A 17,923-nucleotide genomic window follows, 5' to 3' on the forward strand; every position below is an offset into this window, starting at 1 on the left:
TCTACATCTCACTTCATGTAATCACAGCCAAATATTAACTCAAATTAGAGAAACAGGCTGAAACTTTATTGATATTGACGAGAAACAACTGCTCTGAATCTGTGTCATGAGCAGATGTGACATCGTCTGATGTGGTTCCACATTAAATGATTTATTCAGACGTGTGACATCAGATTTAGATTCTTGCTTGATCAGCTGGAATAACATTAATTAAAGTAAATCTGGTGGCAACCAAGGCCGGACGAACAAGGCTGGAGATGTTCTATCTACGTGTGAGATGATGCCGTGGCTTGTGTCCTTCTACAGCGTTAGTTGTGGACGTCCTTGATGAATAACGCTGCGTAGCCCCAAGATGCAGAACCCGTGAACCGTGGAGGCTGGACCTGCCGTCACCTCAGAATCAACCAGACACCGACCTCGCTGAGTGCCGCCACCGTTACTATAGAGTTAAAAGTTGTTTACAGCTGGGTACTGGGGAGTACCCTCTGGGGCACAATCAAATGAAAATCAGCTGAAGTGACGATGCAAGGTGGCGATGGTGAGCATCAGAAATCTGAATTTACAGCGAACAGTGACATCGGCAGGAGTGAACACGTCGAACCCTGCAGGCTCAGTGTCCACAACAAACACCATTTCATTTGCTTCCCTCTTCATGTCCTGATTGAATCCTTTATATAAGAATCCCAAAAAACAGTAAAATCAGCCGACCGGACTAAATCTCCACCATTCGATTTCCTGCTTGTTCATAAAACTGGAGCTACGTACCGTAATCCTGCTACTTGTTGTTTAGGCGCACAAAGAGTCAACGTGGAGTTGGACATCCGCCTAACTAGTGATGAAGGGGGTGGACGCCGTCTCATCACGTGCTGCTCTGAGGTGGAACACTCCCTGGCTTCAACCCTAGCACATGACAACTTCATAAAAACAATAAATAACTGAGAAGTAACACAACCTCTGGACACAACAACGAATCCCTGAAGCCTCTTACGGAGCAGCTCTGAAGCCTCCAGGCCCTCTGAAGCTGCTGCTTCGCATCATGACGGCCTCCTCACGGTGCTGCACAGCCTCAACCTGCAGCGACTGCAGAGCAGCAGCAGCTGCACTTTGCTGGGACGTGATGATGACGACGGTGTAAATACGAGGGCTGAACATTCAGTTCTGTAAATGCCAAAGTCCTGATCTGACAGATTATTGAAAACGCGGTCTTAAGCCCTTCAAACTTAGTTTATGTGTCTGGCAGCCGTAACAAACAATGAGCTCAACCCAGGCTCAGCTCCTCGGCTCTGCCAGCTCTGGTTGTTAGAAGCTGCATTATTAAATTAGCATGTTTGCACCTCGTTGTTTCAGTTCAGTCCTGCAGAGCAGCGAGCAGCTGAAGCTGGTTGTCGGTCTGAATCCGTCTCTGTCCTCCTGGTCTCTGTCCTCCTGGTCCGTTCTGTTTACGTCTGTTTATACTCCGTCATCCCACTTTACACTCGCTCTGCTTTCATTTATCTGCCCGTTACTTTCACTCTCCCGCTCTGCAGCGGTTCACTGCTGCCATGACGACCAAACAGGAAGCAGAGAAGAATGAGCTGTGAGCACATGTGCACTGGAACACCCAGGAGCACATGGACCAACCATCTCTCCATCTGCTGCTCACTGGTCCGGCCCTGAACTAAACACAAACACACTGACTTGTGCTAATTTCCTGAAGACTCGCCCAAACCTAAACCCAACTTAACCCCAAGTCCAAAGCCTTCATCCTAGAAATGACTGATTTACGCTGCGAGGTCTTGATTTTTGTCCTCAAATGAAAGCTGAATCGCCGCAGTGTGTCTGCGTAAACACAATTATGTCGCCAAACGTGGGTAATTCAAGTACTCGCACACACGCACAGTAATCTGGCGAAGAGCAGGCAGCTATTAGGTTATATAACCTTTGACAGTTCCCAGCTGGCTAGTAAGGAAGGCTGAAGTGCTGGATCCTTCTCTGCTCACACACATGCTGAACACGCATGTACCTGAACACATACAGTCCTGGAAGCAGATTTTACAGCCAGCAGAAGAGCAGCAGAGCCACTCTGCACCGCGGGAAGCTGAGAAAGTGAAACTCGTGCATGAAAGACGCACAGAAAGTTTCCATCCAGCTCATCTGTAGCTGGGTCATTACGTAACAGACTGATTGTGATTAGTGACGCTGACGGCTGTGAGACACGTTTCCATTCACTGCTATGAAACCAGCTGTTTCCATGTTGTGTTCCTCTGTCTGCACTCACTTCTTCTGCTGTGATTTAAAAGCAAAAACACTTAGCTGCCAGTATTTACTCCACTGCATGTCCCAGAGCATCGCCTGACGGTGCCATCGTGGATTTATCAAAAAAAAAAAGGAACCTAACAACATGGAGGAGCTGATCTGTTGGACGAGCAGGAAAAAAGTTGGCATTCACAGGAGCTAAAACCACTGAAGTAAACCTGGGAGAACAGAAGAAGACTAAGAAATCAGTAACAGCAATTATTAGTCGGATCGACTGAGTACCAGAGATATGAAGTGGCTGCTCAGAGAACTGCAGAAGCAGAATGAAGTCAGAGGAAGTGTGGGGTCATTTTAGGTAAAAGAAAGCTCATCCAAACACTGGAGCTTGTTGACTTGTGTCCACCTGAACACCATCTGCTACTGAACACACCAACTGTCTAATGCATGGAGCTGTGAGCGTCTAAAGGTTTAAACCTGCTGCTCAACAGGCTGCAGGAAGAAGAAACGTGCAGCTGTTTGAGGTTTTAGTCAGAAAGCTGCTGGATACGACCTCATCGTGTGTTACTACCTTTAAAAAGAACAATGGGAGTCATGTCTCTTGTCTCTTGGTTTTCTTGGAATATCCACGATTGTGAAGCAACAACTCCAACAGAAGCAACAAAAGCATGAACAAAGCTTTTGTTTAGGGACTTAAAGCACCTGGTGGGATCAGGAACAATCACTGTCTTGGTGTAAATGCTGTGATAAGCTGCTTTTACTGAACCCAGATTTAACCCAAACCACACGTCTCCCCAAAGTGCTGCTGCTCCCAACATCAGGAGCACTAAATGGAAAGTATGATGTCTCTGCAAGAAGCAAAACAAATCCAGAACTTCTAGCTTCCGGGTAAAAACTTGGATTTCCTTTAATGATCACACGTCCTGTACATCTTTACATAGTTTGTGCATTATTTTGCATGAGAAAGCCACAGATGTACCTTCTGTGTGCCGCTTAGTGCACGTGACTCCCGTTTAAAGCCTGAACATGCATGCATGGTATAGATTACTGGTGTTTATAAATGTGTTCAAGAAGCTCCAGAGCTGCAGGGCTTTACTTCAAAGCATGAAGAAAACAGGAAGAACAAAACCATCGGCTTCTGGTCCAAGCTACAGCACACACACACAAACACAGAGTGATGTCGACACCTTCAGAACACAGCCTGTGAAAAACTAAAAATGTCTCCTGTAATATTTAAAGTGCTTGTTGTTCTCTATGCGTCGGTTCTGAGGCCCGTGGCGCTGAAGCCACTGAGGCTGCCGTGTTCTGGAGAACTGATTCTAGAACTCTACATTCTGGGCTGAGACGTGTTCGGTTCGTGTGCAGCTTCGCAGCCTTGAAACACACATTATGGGATGTTTTTCTCCTCGTTGGTTTAAAACAGAGGAGGGTGACAGTAAAGGCTGAGAGGGGCAGTTCATGAGGGGGTATGAGGGTGTTACAGTCCAGACATCCAACAGAACGGCGTGCAGCTTTGTCTGCAGGAGACAAACACCTCCAGGCTGTGGAACCATGAAGCTCTGAACATCATGAAAGAGCTTTGACATGCTAATGTGGTCGGTCGGTCCAGGTGCTCATCAGAACACTCTGGTCCACCGACAACCCAACGGAGAACAAAGCACGCTTTCATTTCAATTCAACCTGCCACCTGACAGCTTGTATTCATGTGAATAAAACATGAAGGCCTCTGGAGAATCACTGCTACCAGCCAACGACTACAGGACATCCGCTCATCAGGATCTCTACAGATGGATGCATCATGCTAGCAGTGGAAGGAAATTCAAACCTCTTCCATCCCATCACTTCCCATTCTGGAGCAAAAACATCCAGAATAAAATAAACGGCTGTAGCTTATAGACCAGTCAGTGAGAAGAATTCATCATTTATGTTCATAGAAGTTCACATTTGTGGAACTTTTGTCGTCAAAATGCTGCAAACAGGCTGACAGTGTTCACTGTGTCCTCAGGCTGCTCTTCTACTCAACACTTGTGGAACAAAAGAAAATTGATGCTATTTTTGCACAGACAAGCAAATTCTGAATCCTCAGACACCAAATATGTCCACGGCTTTGATGGTTTTGATGGTTTTGATGGTTTTGTGCACAAATCAAAGAAGGGAAGCAGGAGAACGATTTGAGCTGATATAAAGTCTAACAAAGATAAAAACTGTTCAGACACCAACACAGTCCTCTGAAACCCGCCAGACATGGATCAGTACCACAGAAATGGGTGTACGTACCCGGACTTCTTTCTGCTTGATTAAAGGATACAGTCCCAACCAACTGGAACTCAGAATAGTTGTCACACTTCCAACTGCTGAACCAATGGCAGCGCGAGTCCTTCATGTAGGTGAACATTCCTGGAACCACAACACAAACATCATCAGAAACCTGAAGCAAACTAGACACGTGTGGATTAAAAGGTAAGGCAGGTAGGAGGAAGGAGGGGATGGAAGAGGATGAGACTGAAGAAGCATGAAGACAAAGTGACCCAGTGATGATCAGACGTTGTACAACGACCTGAGCAAACTGTGGAGTTGACCTATGAAGCAAATACTGATGTTCTCTCCTAGAATAAGGAGAACCTCAAGGAACTCTGAGGATCTTCAAAGAACCCTGCCTGCTCGGAAGGTTTCCGGAGGAATTCAGAGAACAGGCCAGAGAACCCCAAACCCCACGAAGAATGTTTGTGTCAGGATCTCTGTGAGCAGTTCCTCCACAGACAGCAGTGAGGAACCCCAGCAGGTTCCTCCAGGCTCTTCTACTCCTGACAGTCCCATCGGAGTTTAACTCTGACACCACTTTTACGAGAGACTTTATTTTACTCAGTCTGTTTTCTGTTAAAGGTATTTTCCAACTGCAGGAATTTGTGGGGTCGTTTTAGGGCGCCCCGGCTGCAGGAACTGCCCCCTAGAACCTCTTTCTGGGCTGTTTCAGAGGCAGGACCAAACCTCTAGTGCAGGTCGCATACTTCTGAGCTTCCCTGAAAAGCTGCTAAATGCAGTTTGGTGCTAAACGGCTAAATGCATCTTTCCTTGTTGTGTCACAGTCTTCTCTAAAACATTCACTTTAACACTGAGAGCAAAACTAAACATAACATTAACATAGCATAGCAACATGACATAGCATAGCATAACATAGCATAGCAACATAACACGGCATAGCATAGCATAGCATAGCATAGCATAGCACTTCAACAATTTTCCTGCGGTACCCTACCAAAGGGATGAATGAAGTTCTATCTAATCTAATCTAATCTGATCTAATCTAGCGTAGCAACACAACACAACATGCTGTATCTCCTACGTGCTACAGAACCAGATAAAATCCAGTAAATATTTGTTGTAGCTTTGGCACAGTTGGAGCTAACATTTCAGTTAAAGCTGTTCAATCCAGTGGAAAGCAAGAAACCAAAGGCTGGAGGCCAGTTCCTGTAAAACTCTGCACCACCTCACGTTTGTCCTGAAGCCTGCAGTGGAAAGCCATCGTTGTATTTGCTGGCCTGGGTCACTAACTTCAAAACCAGACAGATCTGAACACACAGAGCATGAAGCTGCTCCATCTGGGTCAGGAGATGTAATCTGTTCACCGGTGGTGACGATGATTAGATTTACTGCTGACTGCTCAAACCGTCTCTCTGGGGTGATCAGGATGATCCCGACCTTCCTAACAACGGAGAATCATGAACCAATTAATCAGTGGGAGAGAAAAGAGACGCAGGGATGGAAGCCAGATGAAGGCAGAAGCACAAAGAGCAAATTAAAAAAGGAAAGAATAATGGAATACAAATTGAAGAATAAACAACCAAGTGTTCACAACAGCTACCACCTACAAATGTAAGAACTTAGAATAAAATCCAACCATCCTGCTGACTGTGTGACGTGTTCATCATGCTGCCCAGTGAAGCTCGTCTCAATCTGGAAATCTGTAATCATTCTTTATTTAAATTATCTTTAAAGGCGTCAGTTCTTATCTGGAGGTTCCTCTGCATCACCTGTCAACACCTGGTCCACGGTCACCGTGTGTTCAGTTGTTGACGTCTTTAGTGAGAGTCAGAGCGACTTTAGAAAGAAGACGAGAGGATAACGAGCAGGTTGTGAAGCTTTTCCAGCTCCGAGGAACAGCAGCGGTCTGTTCTGAGCCGAGACGCACATCTGGACCGCTCACATCTCCGACACCAGAACCCGACACCGCTTCATGAAAGGGCCTGTGTGTGTGTGTGTGTGTGTGTGTGTGTGTGTGTGTGTGTGTGTGTGTGTGTGTGTTTTCCCTGCTGCTGCTGCTGCTGCTAATGAGGGGAACACAGCTTTCATTGAGTGTGTTGCTTTGGGCCGACGTCCTCTGGCACCGAAAAACACCGACGACCGCGGAAAGATGGAGCGACGATGGAAAGAACAACCGAGAGCGAGCGAGACGTCGAAGACACAGACGCTCGCTTGGTTTCTGTTCAAGGAGTTTTTATGCAGATCCCAGCTCGGTGGAGAAGGCTGAACCAGAATATCACCAGTGGAAGAAGAAGATTGTTTCACCCTGAAGTGACGTGAGAACGTTTCTGGTGGACCTTCAGCAGCCGTGATGGAAACACACTGAACAAAATGATGTGGGTTCAAATAGCGGCTCTGAAAAGTGTCAGTCTGCTTTTTAAAAGTGGACATTTGAGAAACAGTCGTAGAACAAACTGTGACCCGGCCGCTGGTTGCAAAATAAAATTAAAGGATTAAAAAAATAATAATTTATTGTCGGCAAAACCCACCGACAGACTTTATTAATCCCAGTAACTGTTGCTCAAGATTGTGGAAGCTGTGAATTGTGCAAGAAAGGAAAAAGTACAGGACGCTCCACAAAGCAGGAGGGTAGGGGTCCAGCTGCAGGTAGGATACAACAGGAAGTCAGAGGGGATCCTAAAGGTCTTCATGTCCAAAGCAGAGCTCTGCTGTTGAACAAAAACTGTTCAGAATGCATCAGTGAGTCCCACTTCTGGGCTGGAAGACATGTTCCTTCATTACCAGGAACAATACGCCTGTACAGATGCTCTGATGGCAGGAGCTGCTCTGCTAGAAGCTCTTTCAGGAGCCAGACCAGAATCTGCTCCAAGGCAGGTACTGACTACGTAGGGTTCAATGCTGATGGGTTAAACATGGCCGAGCCCTCCAGGTCCTTGTCTTCACTTTAACCCTCTAGCTAGTGGACTCCAGTTCTGTTGTAGTTTGTCAGCTCGGAACAGAATCACAATGGAAACGTGCAGATTAGGGGGTGGTTTTCAGAAACGTTCACGCCACATAGCACCTACTGCTCACTACATCATCACATGTGTAATGCTGAACCAGGCTCTATCACAGGACTTCTTCTGGAGCTTGGTAAATGAGATAACCTTGGACACCACTGTGCCGACGAGTGCCGGCTGTTCAGCAGTTTGTTGGCTCTGCTCAGACAACAAGGAGGCTTCTCTGAATGAAAAGCCCACTCTGGCTAGTGTGAGAGCAGATTGAGGAGCGTCTTCCAGTTTGATTTATGGACGCTGGACATGCGACGAGTGGATTTGTGCGTGTGTTTAGGACTGGCTGAGGAGGAACTGTGTCGTAAACTGTGTCGGTGGGATTGAAGGACTCAGAGAGACGAGAGGCCGACAGACATGCAGACATATTACAGCCAGAGAGAGGAACACAGTCAAAATATGAAACTGCCTGAAATGAGAGTTAATTGCAGACTTTGCAAAACCAACAGCGACCGCTCCGCTCAGCCATCTGACACTTATTGCTGCTGCTCGCTGACCTGAACGCTCTCAGGACTCGTCCACCGAGGCCCGGCTCATAAAAATGTACTTTCCACTTTTATCCAATAAAAATATGATTTTCTTTCCGCTTGTTCTCAATAAAGTGCGGCTTCACTTTCCGCTGCCTGCGTATCAGACGGACTGAGCTTCCAGATTCACAACCTTATCTGGTGCTCACAGCTGCTCCCTGAGGATCTGCTCAAAGAACCGCGTTTCCATTTATCTAGCAGAGGCTGGTTCAGTGTGAACGAGCAACACAACAAGTGCTTCTGTGTCTGACAAAGGGCTCGATCACTGGACCTCACCGTAGTCCGTGTGGAAGATCTGTCGCACCAGCAGCAGGAACCACTCCTTGGTCAGGCCGCCCATGTCCAGACCGGCCTCCCCGACAAACGTCACCCGCAGCTTCTTCTTCAGGTCGCACCGCTTCCTCATCAGCTGCAGGAAGAACAAACAGGATGTTGTTCTGCACAAATGATTGGTCTGTGAGAAGACAGTCTGGAGGACATTCTTCACCCTCGCTGTCACATCGTTTGCAAAGTTGTTTCCTTCAGACTTCAAATGCAAAAATTAAACCATCATGTAAACTTCTGCAGACGAAAAATTAAAGACAATTAGTCTGAACCTCACTGCTTCAGATTTACGGTTGGGTTGAGACCGAGTGTTTGAGGTCGACACATGAATGCAGAACATTAAAGGCATACTTGCTGGTCCTCAGCTGCCTCTCCCAGTGTTCCCACACCACAAAATTTGCTTATTTTCTTCCTCACAAAAAGTCTATTTGTCGCTTGTTATCAAACCCTCAGTCTGAAACGTTCCAGCCGAGACGTCCGTCTGTGACATGAATTCCTTCCTTCATTCGCTGCAGACAGTCTGTGCATTTGGTAACTAAACTGAGATACGTTAGAGATGAATCTGTGGAACAGAAGAACCTGAGGCTGTTCTCTTCCTGGTTGGGGCTAGAGGTGTGAGGGGTTCATTCAAACGGCACCAGAACTCCACACATACATCATTAAAACATGTCTTAATGCTCTGCTCAGTTCAAGACTTTGGGTCATTTTGTTTCCATAACGTGTCATCTTTAGAGGAGAAAAACAGTCCAAAACACAAAGGTAGGAGTTTATTTTACTAGACTTTGTGTATTTGTGCATATTTCAGGTACGATAAACTCATTTGGAGGCTGTTTCCTCCAAATGAGTTTTTCCTCCATCTACGACTCAGAAACCTGCACATGCACCAAACCCTCCGGCTCTGGTTCCTTCCATGTGTTGAAGGTTTGTTCATGAACGATTCACAGCCTGATTTAAGGAACATTTCATTTCTAAAATGGATTTTCACTGGCTGTATGTTCTAATTTAAAGATGCATAAAAATCCCCTCCATAAAAACATCTGACTTCAACATGTCGACACAATAAATTAATTTAAACTTTATTCTATATATTCAGATTTCTGCTCTGGAATTAAATGCAGCTGCTGCATATTTAGATCATTCTTAATATACATATTTAAAGATTAAAATTCAGAAAACTTGTAATACATAAAATAAGTGTTATTGGAAGTAGGAAACTGGGAAATGTTCATGTTGATGCTGATTAGTTAAAATATTTTAATGATTTAGTGAAAGTGTCTAATTAAACCTGATATTCAGGAGCTTCATATTTTACGTATTAACTGTAGATTTTGTTTGAAATAAATAAAAATGGCATTAACCTACGAACCTGCACACAAAACATTTTATTTATTCATTTAATCATATTTATTTTTGCTAATTTATTATAATTAAACAATGAAATCTCGACTATTAAATGCTCATTTTACATCCTTTTCACAGACGTCCACCAATAAAGGCTTTCAAATCCAGCGTCATGTGACCCCGAGACCAACAAGCTGATTGGCTGCTCCAAACGGAATCAGTGCACATCTGCTTGTTCATTATTTTCTCATATGTTGTTTTAGATTTCTGCTTTTCAGGACCGACGTGGAGCAAACCAGTGACCTGGAGGCTGTGATCATGTCTCACCTCATCCAGTGAGTCGCTGAGGAGCTGCGCTCGTCGTACTTTAATGTTGAGGAACAGAAGGTTCATGTCGACTCTCTGCCTGCGAGAAACTTTACTGACCAGACTTTGCTGTGAAACACAAACGCACACGTTAGAAGTCTGTTGATGTGTGATGTGTCTGTGGGATGCTGTAGGAGGCTCACCCTGGCCTGGCTGATCATCTGCTGCTCCGAGTCTTTCTGGATGATGGCTTTCTTCACCACCGTCGACAGGATGAAGGGAAACTGACAGAAGGAGAACCTGAGAGAGCAGAAGACGTATACAAAGTTAGCCGTCCTGAAAGGGTGTTACGTGATTAGTTTTGCTCTCATCTGTTACAGAAATACAGACGTCTTTACAGCCTGCAGAGCAAAACGACTCTGAGTGTTTTAAAGTGACACGTTTGACTCAAACCAACAGGTTTAAACCCTCCGAGCCACACGAGTCTCCAGCCAGGGACTTTCAGAGGCCGTCGTCTCAACTCTAAACTCTGGATCCATTTTCTTTATCGACGTTAACGAGCCGTGACGCAGCGTGAAACAGACGTCGTGGCTTCTGCGAGTGTTTCCACGGTTCTGGATAAACGGCAGCTGTGGGAACGTTGCTTCACGTCTGCTCGGGACGACAGACTCAAACTGACTTCCAGGAATCTTCAAACGCTGCTAACACGGCTCTCGGTCACGGGCTGCACTTAGTCAGGCTGATGTGCTGTCACGTGGCTGCTGGTTCTGGTCCACATTAGCAGCCAGACCAAAGCTTTCCTTAGAAAACTCACATCCCGGCCGTCTGCGCTCCATCATTTGGTAGAAACTGGCAGCAGAGCAGCTTCTAGTTCTCATCGCTTAGTGCTGACACGACTCATTTAATGATCCTGTGGACTTCCAAACCCAAAGGAGGCTTAAAAAGAAATTTATTTTACAGCTAAACACGATAAAAACAGCAAGACTGATCAGACTCTAACCTTCCACCAGCTCTCTGACGTCTCATTACTTTGGGAAAATGAACTGAATCTAAGATTAGAATCAATCAATGATTCCTACATGTTTTATGTAAACATTTGTCAAAAATAGAGCGTTTGCATGAATCGCATTCTGTTCTGAGCTCCTCGGTGCATCTGACGAGCCCTGACGAGCTCCTCTGGACCAACAGGCAGAAGATAAAGACCTTTTCAGCTGAACTGTGTGTAAGGACAGACGTATGGAGACATGACCGAAGCACCTCCGTGATCACTTAAAGCTGCTCTGTCAAGTTTAACCCTCTGAACCCCAAAGCCCACGGGCACATCTTTAAAACAAAAAAACATCTATAATGTAAAAACTGACCCAGTTGTTGGAGCCAGTGACTGTGAAACCAGAAGGACTTGTTGGATCTGTAGCTCCTTCATGAAACACAACCAAACCAAAGCTACAAATTTGTGATATTTCATCACAATGATGTTTCTTTAAGGGTCTCATTTTTAAAAAACTGCCAACAATAGAGCACAACTACAGACGAGTTCACCGTAACAGTCACATGACAAAGACTCAGATGCTTTGGGATGCAGTGCACACAGAGGAGATGATCACAGATGGAAGCAGTTAAACATCTCCAGTATGTGGACACAACATCTAGACACGCCCACTGGCTTTGTTGTAAAATCACAAATTAAATCATTTCAACTTTCGACTTTTTCTTTGATGATGATTTATGGCGCTATAACTGTCGCGCTCCACAGAAGACACGTCTGAGTTCTCTCTCCTTCTGGTCGTGGTTGTGCCGTTTCCACACAGCCGCAGGAAACCAGAGGATCCCAGCAGCCAGAGAAAGAGTCTGACCTGTTTGAGTTGCCGTAGCTCTGCCAGGTCCGGTACTCCTCCATGAAGTCTATGTGCTCCAGAGTGATGTTGTAGAAGTCAGTGAAGGGCATGATGGGAGGAGACGAGACGCTGTTGGCTGCATCTGGGAGGAGGAAGTAGACAGAAAGTCAGATGTGAGTGAACAGCGTACAGACACAAGCAGTCAGTGTTTGGTGTATGAGCGACTCACTGAACAGGCTGAGCACTTTGGTGGCCGAGGGGATCCACCAGGAGCACTTGGTCAGAGGAGGAAGGTCGTCCGGCTCAGCGGGGAACAGCCGGGTGGAGATGAACTGCAGGAGGCGCTCCACCAGCTGCCTGAAGCGCCGGGCCGACAGCCTGAGCACACGGACACACAGAGTTAACAGAGCGGCGGCGGCGGCGGCTTGGCAGAGCAGAGCTGCACATACCCTGAAACATACATACGAGCAAAAATAGACGCTGGAAGGCAGCAAAAGAAGAGGAAAAAATAGCAGCGCTGGATGGAGAAACTGGGTTTCTGGATGGGAGCAGAACTAAACAGAACTTGTAATTTGAAGCAGCTTGCTAGTAAATCACAGCCACAAACAGCACGGATCCAAACGCTGTGTCCAGCCAGAGACGCAGACACACAGAAGCTGGCGTACAGCTGTCCTGGCTGGCGGCGGCGCCGAGCTTCAAAGCCTCCACTGCACCGCTGGACCACGTTCACGTGCTGCAAAGTTCATGAACAACGGAATAAATCAAGACGGGAGACGTTTGTGGAGCAGCACAATGTTGTTGTCTGACTGGACAACACTGAGAAGCTCTCTGGCAGTCGGTGTGCCGATCACGTCTGGTTCTGTTGTTCCATTAACGCTGTGAGAGCGTCGTGACTCAGCAGCAGAAGATACCAGCAGCCAAGTGTTTGTCAAGTCACTAACCAAGGAGTGTGTGTCTGCTCTTCATGTCTCAGTGGCTTATCCCATCTACTTGACGCTTGGTGGGCGTTTTGCTGAGGACACGAGGAGCTGAGTGTGAAGCTTCTGGGTCCACAGAGCAGGTCACCGTCATACATCTGGACATCAACAGCAGGAGCTCTGTCACATATGCTCTAGTGACCACTGCTAGGTCCTGGAGAGCTAACATCACATCCTGTGTTGGTCAGCAGCTCAGTAGTCCAACCTTCACATGGAGGACATAGCTGGTGGGTCTGCAGCCACCACCAAGAGAAGAAACTGCAGCTTTCCCAGTGGCAGAGCCTCAGATTCTGGAAAAGGAGTGTGAGGTCATGAGCACCACGAGCGTTGGTGCACCGTGATTTAACTCCCCAGACCACTAACGTACCTGGAACTTCTTGAGGTGTTTGAACGAGAACATTCGGTGCAAACAGCCTGAATGTGGCTCGACCGTTGGACGGCCACAGCAACCCGATCATCACTCAACACCAGCCCTGGCTCCTGGCCACACCGTTCTCCTCCCCAACATGAAGCTCAAGTGCCACCATGTTGACCCTGTTCAGGACCTTCAGCGTCCGCCGTGTGTGCGGTTTGACATTTCTACACAACAGGACCTCCACGGAGTCCTGCGAGCGCTGAAGGAGCTCAGGAGCAGAGCGGGACTGCACAAGGACGCTGCTTTAAGTCATGTAGGGTTTATAGTGTTGCTGTTTTACGATCAACAGTCTCAGAACCGTCTGATTGCATCCTGGTCCTTGCCTATGTGAGGACCAAGACCACGTCATGGATTAGGACGACGACAGCTGCTCCCAGTCAGAGTGGATGCAAATATAAGCAAGCGTCGGATAAAAGTCGAGTTTATGCTGACGTAGCAAAAGGATGCCGTCTCCATGATGGCAGTTTGTTTTGTGTTTTCACTAAATGCAGCCACAGGAGACTTAAACACCCTCCAGCTGTGTGGTTGTCCATGTGGTCTCTGTGCTGTCCTGGGCTCCCGGTGCCGGTACCACTCCTCACCTTTATTTGGTACAAACTCTAAATAACAATGAAATAAACTAAATTATGACCCGAAACTCAACGAGGCCAGAGCAGCTTTGGACCGTTCTCAACACTTGTTGCAGGACGATTTGGGTCGGCACCGAGGCGGTGTTGACCTCTGACACCCCGTCCTAATACGAATCACGTTAATCATCTTCATTCAGCGCTCTGGCATGCTCGAGGCTTCCACACGCCGGGAAGAGTTGGCACAAAGTCCAACTGTGTGGCCGGACTAGAGGAGGAAAAACAAAGACGCAGATGAAAAACAAGCTGGTTGCTCACAAGAATGCAACTGCTGCGTTGTGTCAGAGGCCGGGGGCGGCAGCGAAGCGACAAGAGGGATCCATCACGCCCGGCGCCGTGTCAGAGATCTGCATGAAGCGGCGAGCCAGAGAGCATTTCCTGCCAGAGATGGAAACACTCTGAATTTACGTTCCCATCTCACAATCAATCACCTGCTAACCCTGCTGCAAGACGAGACGCCAAGAGCCAGAACGCCTACACATCCAGCAGCTATTCACAGAGCTCCAGGTCAGCCAGCCTCCACAGAGGGCTTCACAAGCTGCTCAACATACAACACGACTCTCATCTGACCCAGTTTGGATACGAGAAGAACAACAAAGGCTTTGATCCTGTTGTCAAACCTGACAGTTTACGGGTTTATCCAGAACCTGTTGCCTGTAGGTCACCAGCGCTAGAAACATAGAAACACACTTTGGACTTACTTCTTGAGCCAGTGAACCAGGAAGTGGTGGTCGGCCTCAGATAAAGCTGCGATCTGCCTCAGCAGGTGAGCGTAGATCACGTAGGTGCTGGTACTGGAGTACTGAGGGTTCTGTGCAAAGAGAGCAGAACAACACTGTGACAGTCAGATTAGACAGAACTTCAGAGAGAACGAGGCTGATCTGGTCCACGTTTGGTGCAGAAAGTGACTCCAGAAGATCCAACATCTGAGCTGAAACCCTGACGTGGACTTCTTCCTCTCCGCTGCATGTTGTGACACCTCCGGAGTTTAAAGTCTGCATGGAAGGATCATTTAAGACCTGTTGCTTGGTCCTGTTCTGGTGTGTTTGTGCATCATTTCTGTGTTTATCTTCAGCAGACTTCAGTCACGCGCTACGTGCAGCGTTCTTGTTCCTCGTTGAACTCACACACCGACACATTCGATGAACACGTGATCGGAGGCAATGCTAGCTTCTAGAAGCAGCTGCTTCTCTATGAGAGGATGGCATCAGCCTGCACGCCACACTGTGCTCCATCAACTCCAGGCTGAGTGGTGATGGGTCCACGTTGGTTCCCCCAAGAACACCTAAATGCTGGACCTTCACATAAGGTCTGTCACCTTCATAATCTAATTCATTCTAAGGAGTTGTAACATTGCATTTAAGATTTTAAGGCCTGAAAGTACAACTATAGGATGCTAGACATTCCTGAACATTTGGACAGTTTCAGTGGAGAACAGGAGAAGAGAGGAACAGAGAAGGACGAGCAGTAAATGTCCAGCAGGACCTCTCTGTGTTGTGAACTAGCCTCACCCTAACCTGTGCAGGTGAGAAGAAACACACCCCCACCTCCAGCTCCATCTCCATCTCCACCTCCACCTCCTCCTCCACCTCCACCTCCACCTCCACCTCCACCTCAGGCCAAGCAGAATGTTTGGTGATGACTAAACATGTGACGTGTGTTCAGAAGAACGTTGGAGATGCTGCACTGATGACAGACACCACACTGGGCCACACATTGTGTAACAGATAATTAAATCAATAAGAATAAAACTTATTGCACAACACGTTTGATGGATCTGTGTGATCCAGAGCCGGGCTCAGCGTGGACCTGGGGGAGAAACCTACGTATGTGTTCAGAACATGGAAGTTTGTAGGTTCAAACCTCTGATCTGGGAACGTTTCAACCCAACAGCACATTTATTTGGACAAGAGGAAGAAGACAAATGGGCCTCATGTCTTCATTACAGAACTGAGCCAGCATCAGAACTCAAAGGACCGAAGGAGGAAGAAGACAGGAACTTGTTCAGATAAACCAGGAGGTCTCACATGTCTCCTGACAACATGCTCGACACCATCAGTGCTGGTTCTGATCCTTACAAAGTCCAGAGAGGCGGCTTCAGCTCCGAGTCAGAGTTTTAACACAGATGGAGGAAGAAGCAAAGAGAAGAACCAAAACCCAGCAGAGCCCACAAAGGAGGAGAGTCGTCATCAGATGGAAACCAGCAGGCCTCGGCTACACCATGACCTCACCCCGTCTGCTGTGGTTCTGTTCTCATGAGAGCTGCAGGACCAAGACCAAGTCCTCAGAGTCAGCCGGGACCGACTCAGAGGTCTGAGTGTTCTGATGGAGCGTAGAACCACAGCGGAGCTACTGTGGATTCCTGCCTTTATCTGATTCTGAGCCCACAACCTTATATGGACATCAGGCTGCAGGGAGGACGGGGAAAGGAGAGACGACAGAATACTGGACCGAGACGGGCCAAAGACAGGAACAGAGGAACAGAAAAAGAACCAGGAAGTGTTCTGGTGTGCTGACCCGCTGCAGGATGCTGACCGGCCTCCATGTTTAGTATCTACACATCAGCATCAGGAGCTGGTGAGACGTCGGCCCAACCTGAGCCCAGCTGTCTGGTCCACATCGGGTCTGATTTCATCAAACTGGTACCATTAAAGGAACGTTTAAGGAGCCACAAAAATGTGAGCGAGAAATGTAAAGATCCTGCACAAAAGCAGGTTTTACCTGAAGGACACCTGAGACAGGTAAAGACAGATGTGAACCCTGTGAACCCAGAATCCAGCGCAGCTTTAAAAGCATGTCGTCTTTAAAATAAAACGACACCATCGATCAGAGCCAGACACCATAAAAACAGACACAATAGTCAAAACTTCTACTTCCTGACGGGCCTTGAACGTCTCATCTGTGACGTTTGGTCAGAAACCCACCAGATCCAGACTCATGGTGTCATATCTCATTTAAACATTCAGCTTTTGGTTGAACTGCAGGAAGTGTTGACACGGAGCAGAGGATGGAAATAGATCTAAAATATCTGCTCCTCGTACTGGCAACACCTGGACATCTGCAAATGTTGGAAATACTGATTCTTTGTCTTTTTTTATGACATGCGGCATTAAAGCTGCGTCAGAGTGCACCAGACAAGCCAGACGTCCCGTCTACCTCTAGTCTGATGGTTCTGCTTCACAGAGCTGCAGGACTTCATGTCGCAGTGAGAAATGAACCCACAGTGAATCAAACTGCAGAGGGTGAATAATCTGTGTTTGACGCACAGCCTTCAGTGTGTCTCTGGAGGTTTTATTCTCACCTGAACAAGAATGAAATAAGCTCGCAGGTCATCTTTTGTCCGAGGCCTGAAAACAAAAACACAAGAGCAGAATGAGACGGCTAGCTGGAGACGAGCTGTAGATGAACCTCTGAGATGTGGATGTGCTCCAGTGTTCCTTCAACAGAACATCACAGCTCAGCTACATCCGTAGAACCATAAATCAGACTTAAGATCACAGTGGGTTCATTTGAGCTTGTGCTGCTGTGAAGCGGTGAAATAAAGACGAGCGGTGGCTCACCCCTTCCACTCCCTCAGCAGGCTGTTGATGATCCCCTTCAACACCGACTTCTGGATGTCCTGAGGCTGAAACACACGACCACAACAGGCTCAGTGTCCACAAACAGAAGCTTGAATCAACAGCGCTGAAGGTCAGCGACCCACAGACAGAAAGCACTGGGCGCCCTGTTTATCTGACCTCTACTTAACCAGGAAGGTCAGCTAGTAGCACGAGGACAGCGTGAGGTGTGTTCACAGACTTCACCCTGTGGAGCCCACAACCTGTCGGCACGTCATCTTCAACCGCCGAAATATCAACATGAATCTGAGCCAGAAACTGTGAAGTCAGAGGAATTGTTGGATTTTCTACTTTCAGACGCGTCTTTTCCTCTGAAAAGAACTCTGAGCTTGAAACTGTGATAATTCTGTATAATTCATATTTTAAAAAAGCACCAAAACAAGCAGATTTTTCAAACCAGATTCTGTAAAA

The 17,923-nt window shown here is 47.1% G+C and overlaps 1 protein-coding gene across 2 annotated transcripts in view; it reads right to left on the reverse strand.

Moving 5' to 3' along the window:
• The window catches only part of hectd2 (HECT domain containing 2), a 55,794-nt gene that overhangs the window by 21,429 nt on the left and 16,442 nt on the right, over positions 1-17,923 (reverse strand). For both annotated transcript variants that reach the window (XR_520406.1, XM_008287516.1), the window contains exons 6-14: positions 17,456-17,520; positions 17,197-17,242; positions 14,597-14,706; positions 12,107-12,255; positions 11,896-12,019; positions 10,246-10,342; positions 10,064-10,171; positions 8,348-8,480; positions 4,541-4,629 (exon numbers count right to left, since the gene is read on the reverse strand). Coding sequence is in view for 1 of the 2 variants with exons in the window: in XM_008287516.1 (XP_008285738.1) it covers positions 4,541-4,629; positions 8,348-8,480; positions 10,064-10,171; positions 10,246-10,342; positions 11,896-12,019; positions 12,107-12,255; positions 14,597-14,706; positions 17,197-17,242; positions 17,456-17,520 (921 nt within the window). In the remaining variant the exon portion in view is untranslated. The remainder of the gene's footprint in view (positions 1-4,540; positions 4,630-8,347; positions 8,481-10,063; positions 10,172-10,245; positions 10,343-11,895; positions 12,020-12,106; positions 12,256-14,596; positions 14,707-17,196; positions 17,243-17,455; positions 17,521-17,923) is intronic.

Source organism: Stegastes partitus, unplaced genomic scaffold (assembly GCF_000690725.1).
Source record: "Stegastes partitus isolate 25-593 unplaced genomic scaffold, Stegastes_partitus-1.0.2 Scaffold504, whole genome shotgun sequence".
In the NCBI taxonomy this organism is placed as follows: domain Eukaryota; kingdom Metazoa; phylum Chordata; class Actinopteri; family Pomacentridae; genus Stegastes; species Stegastes partitus.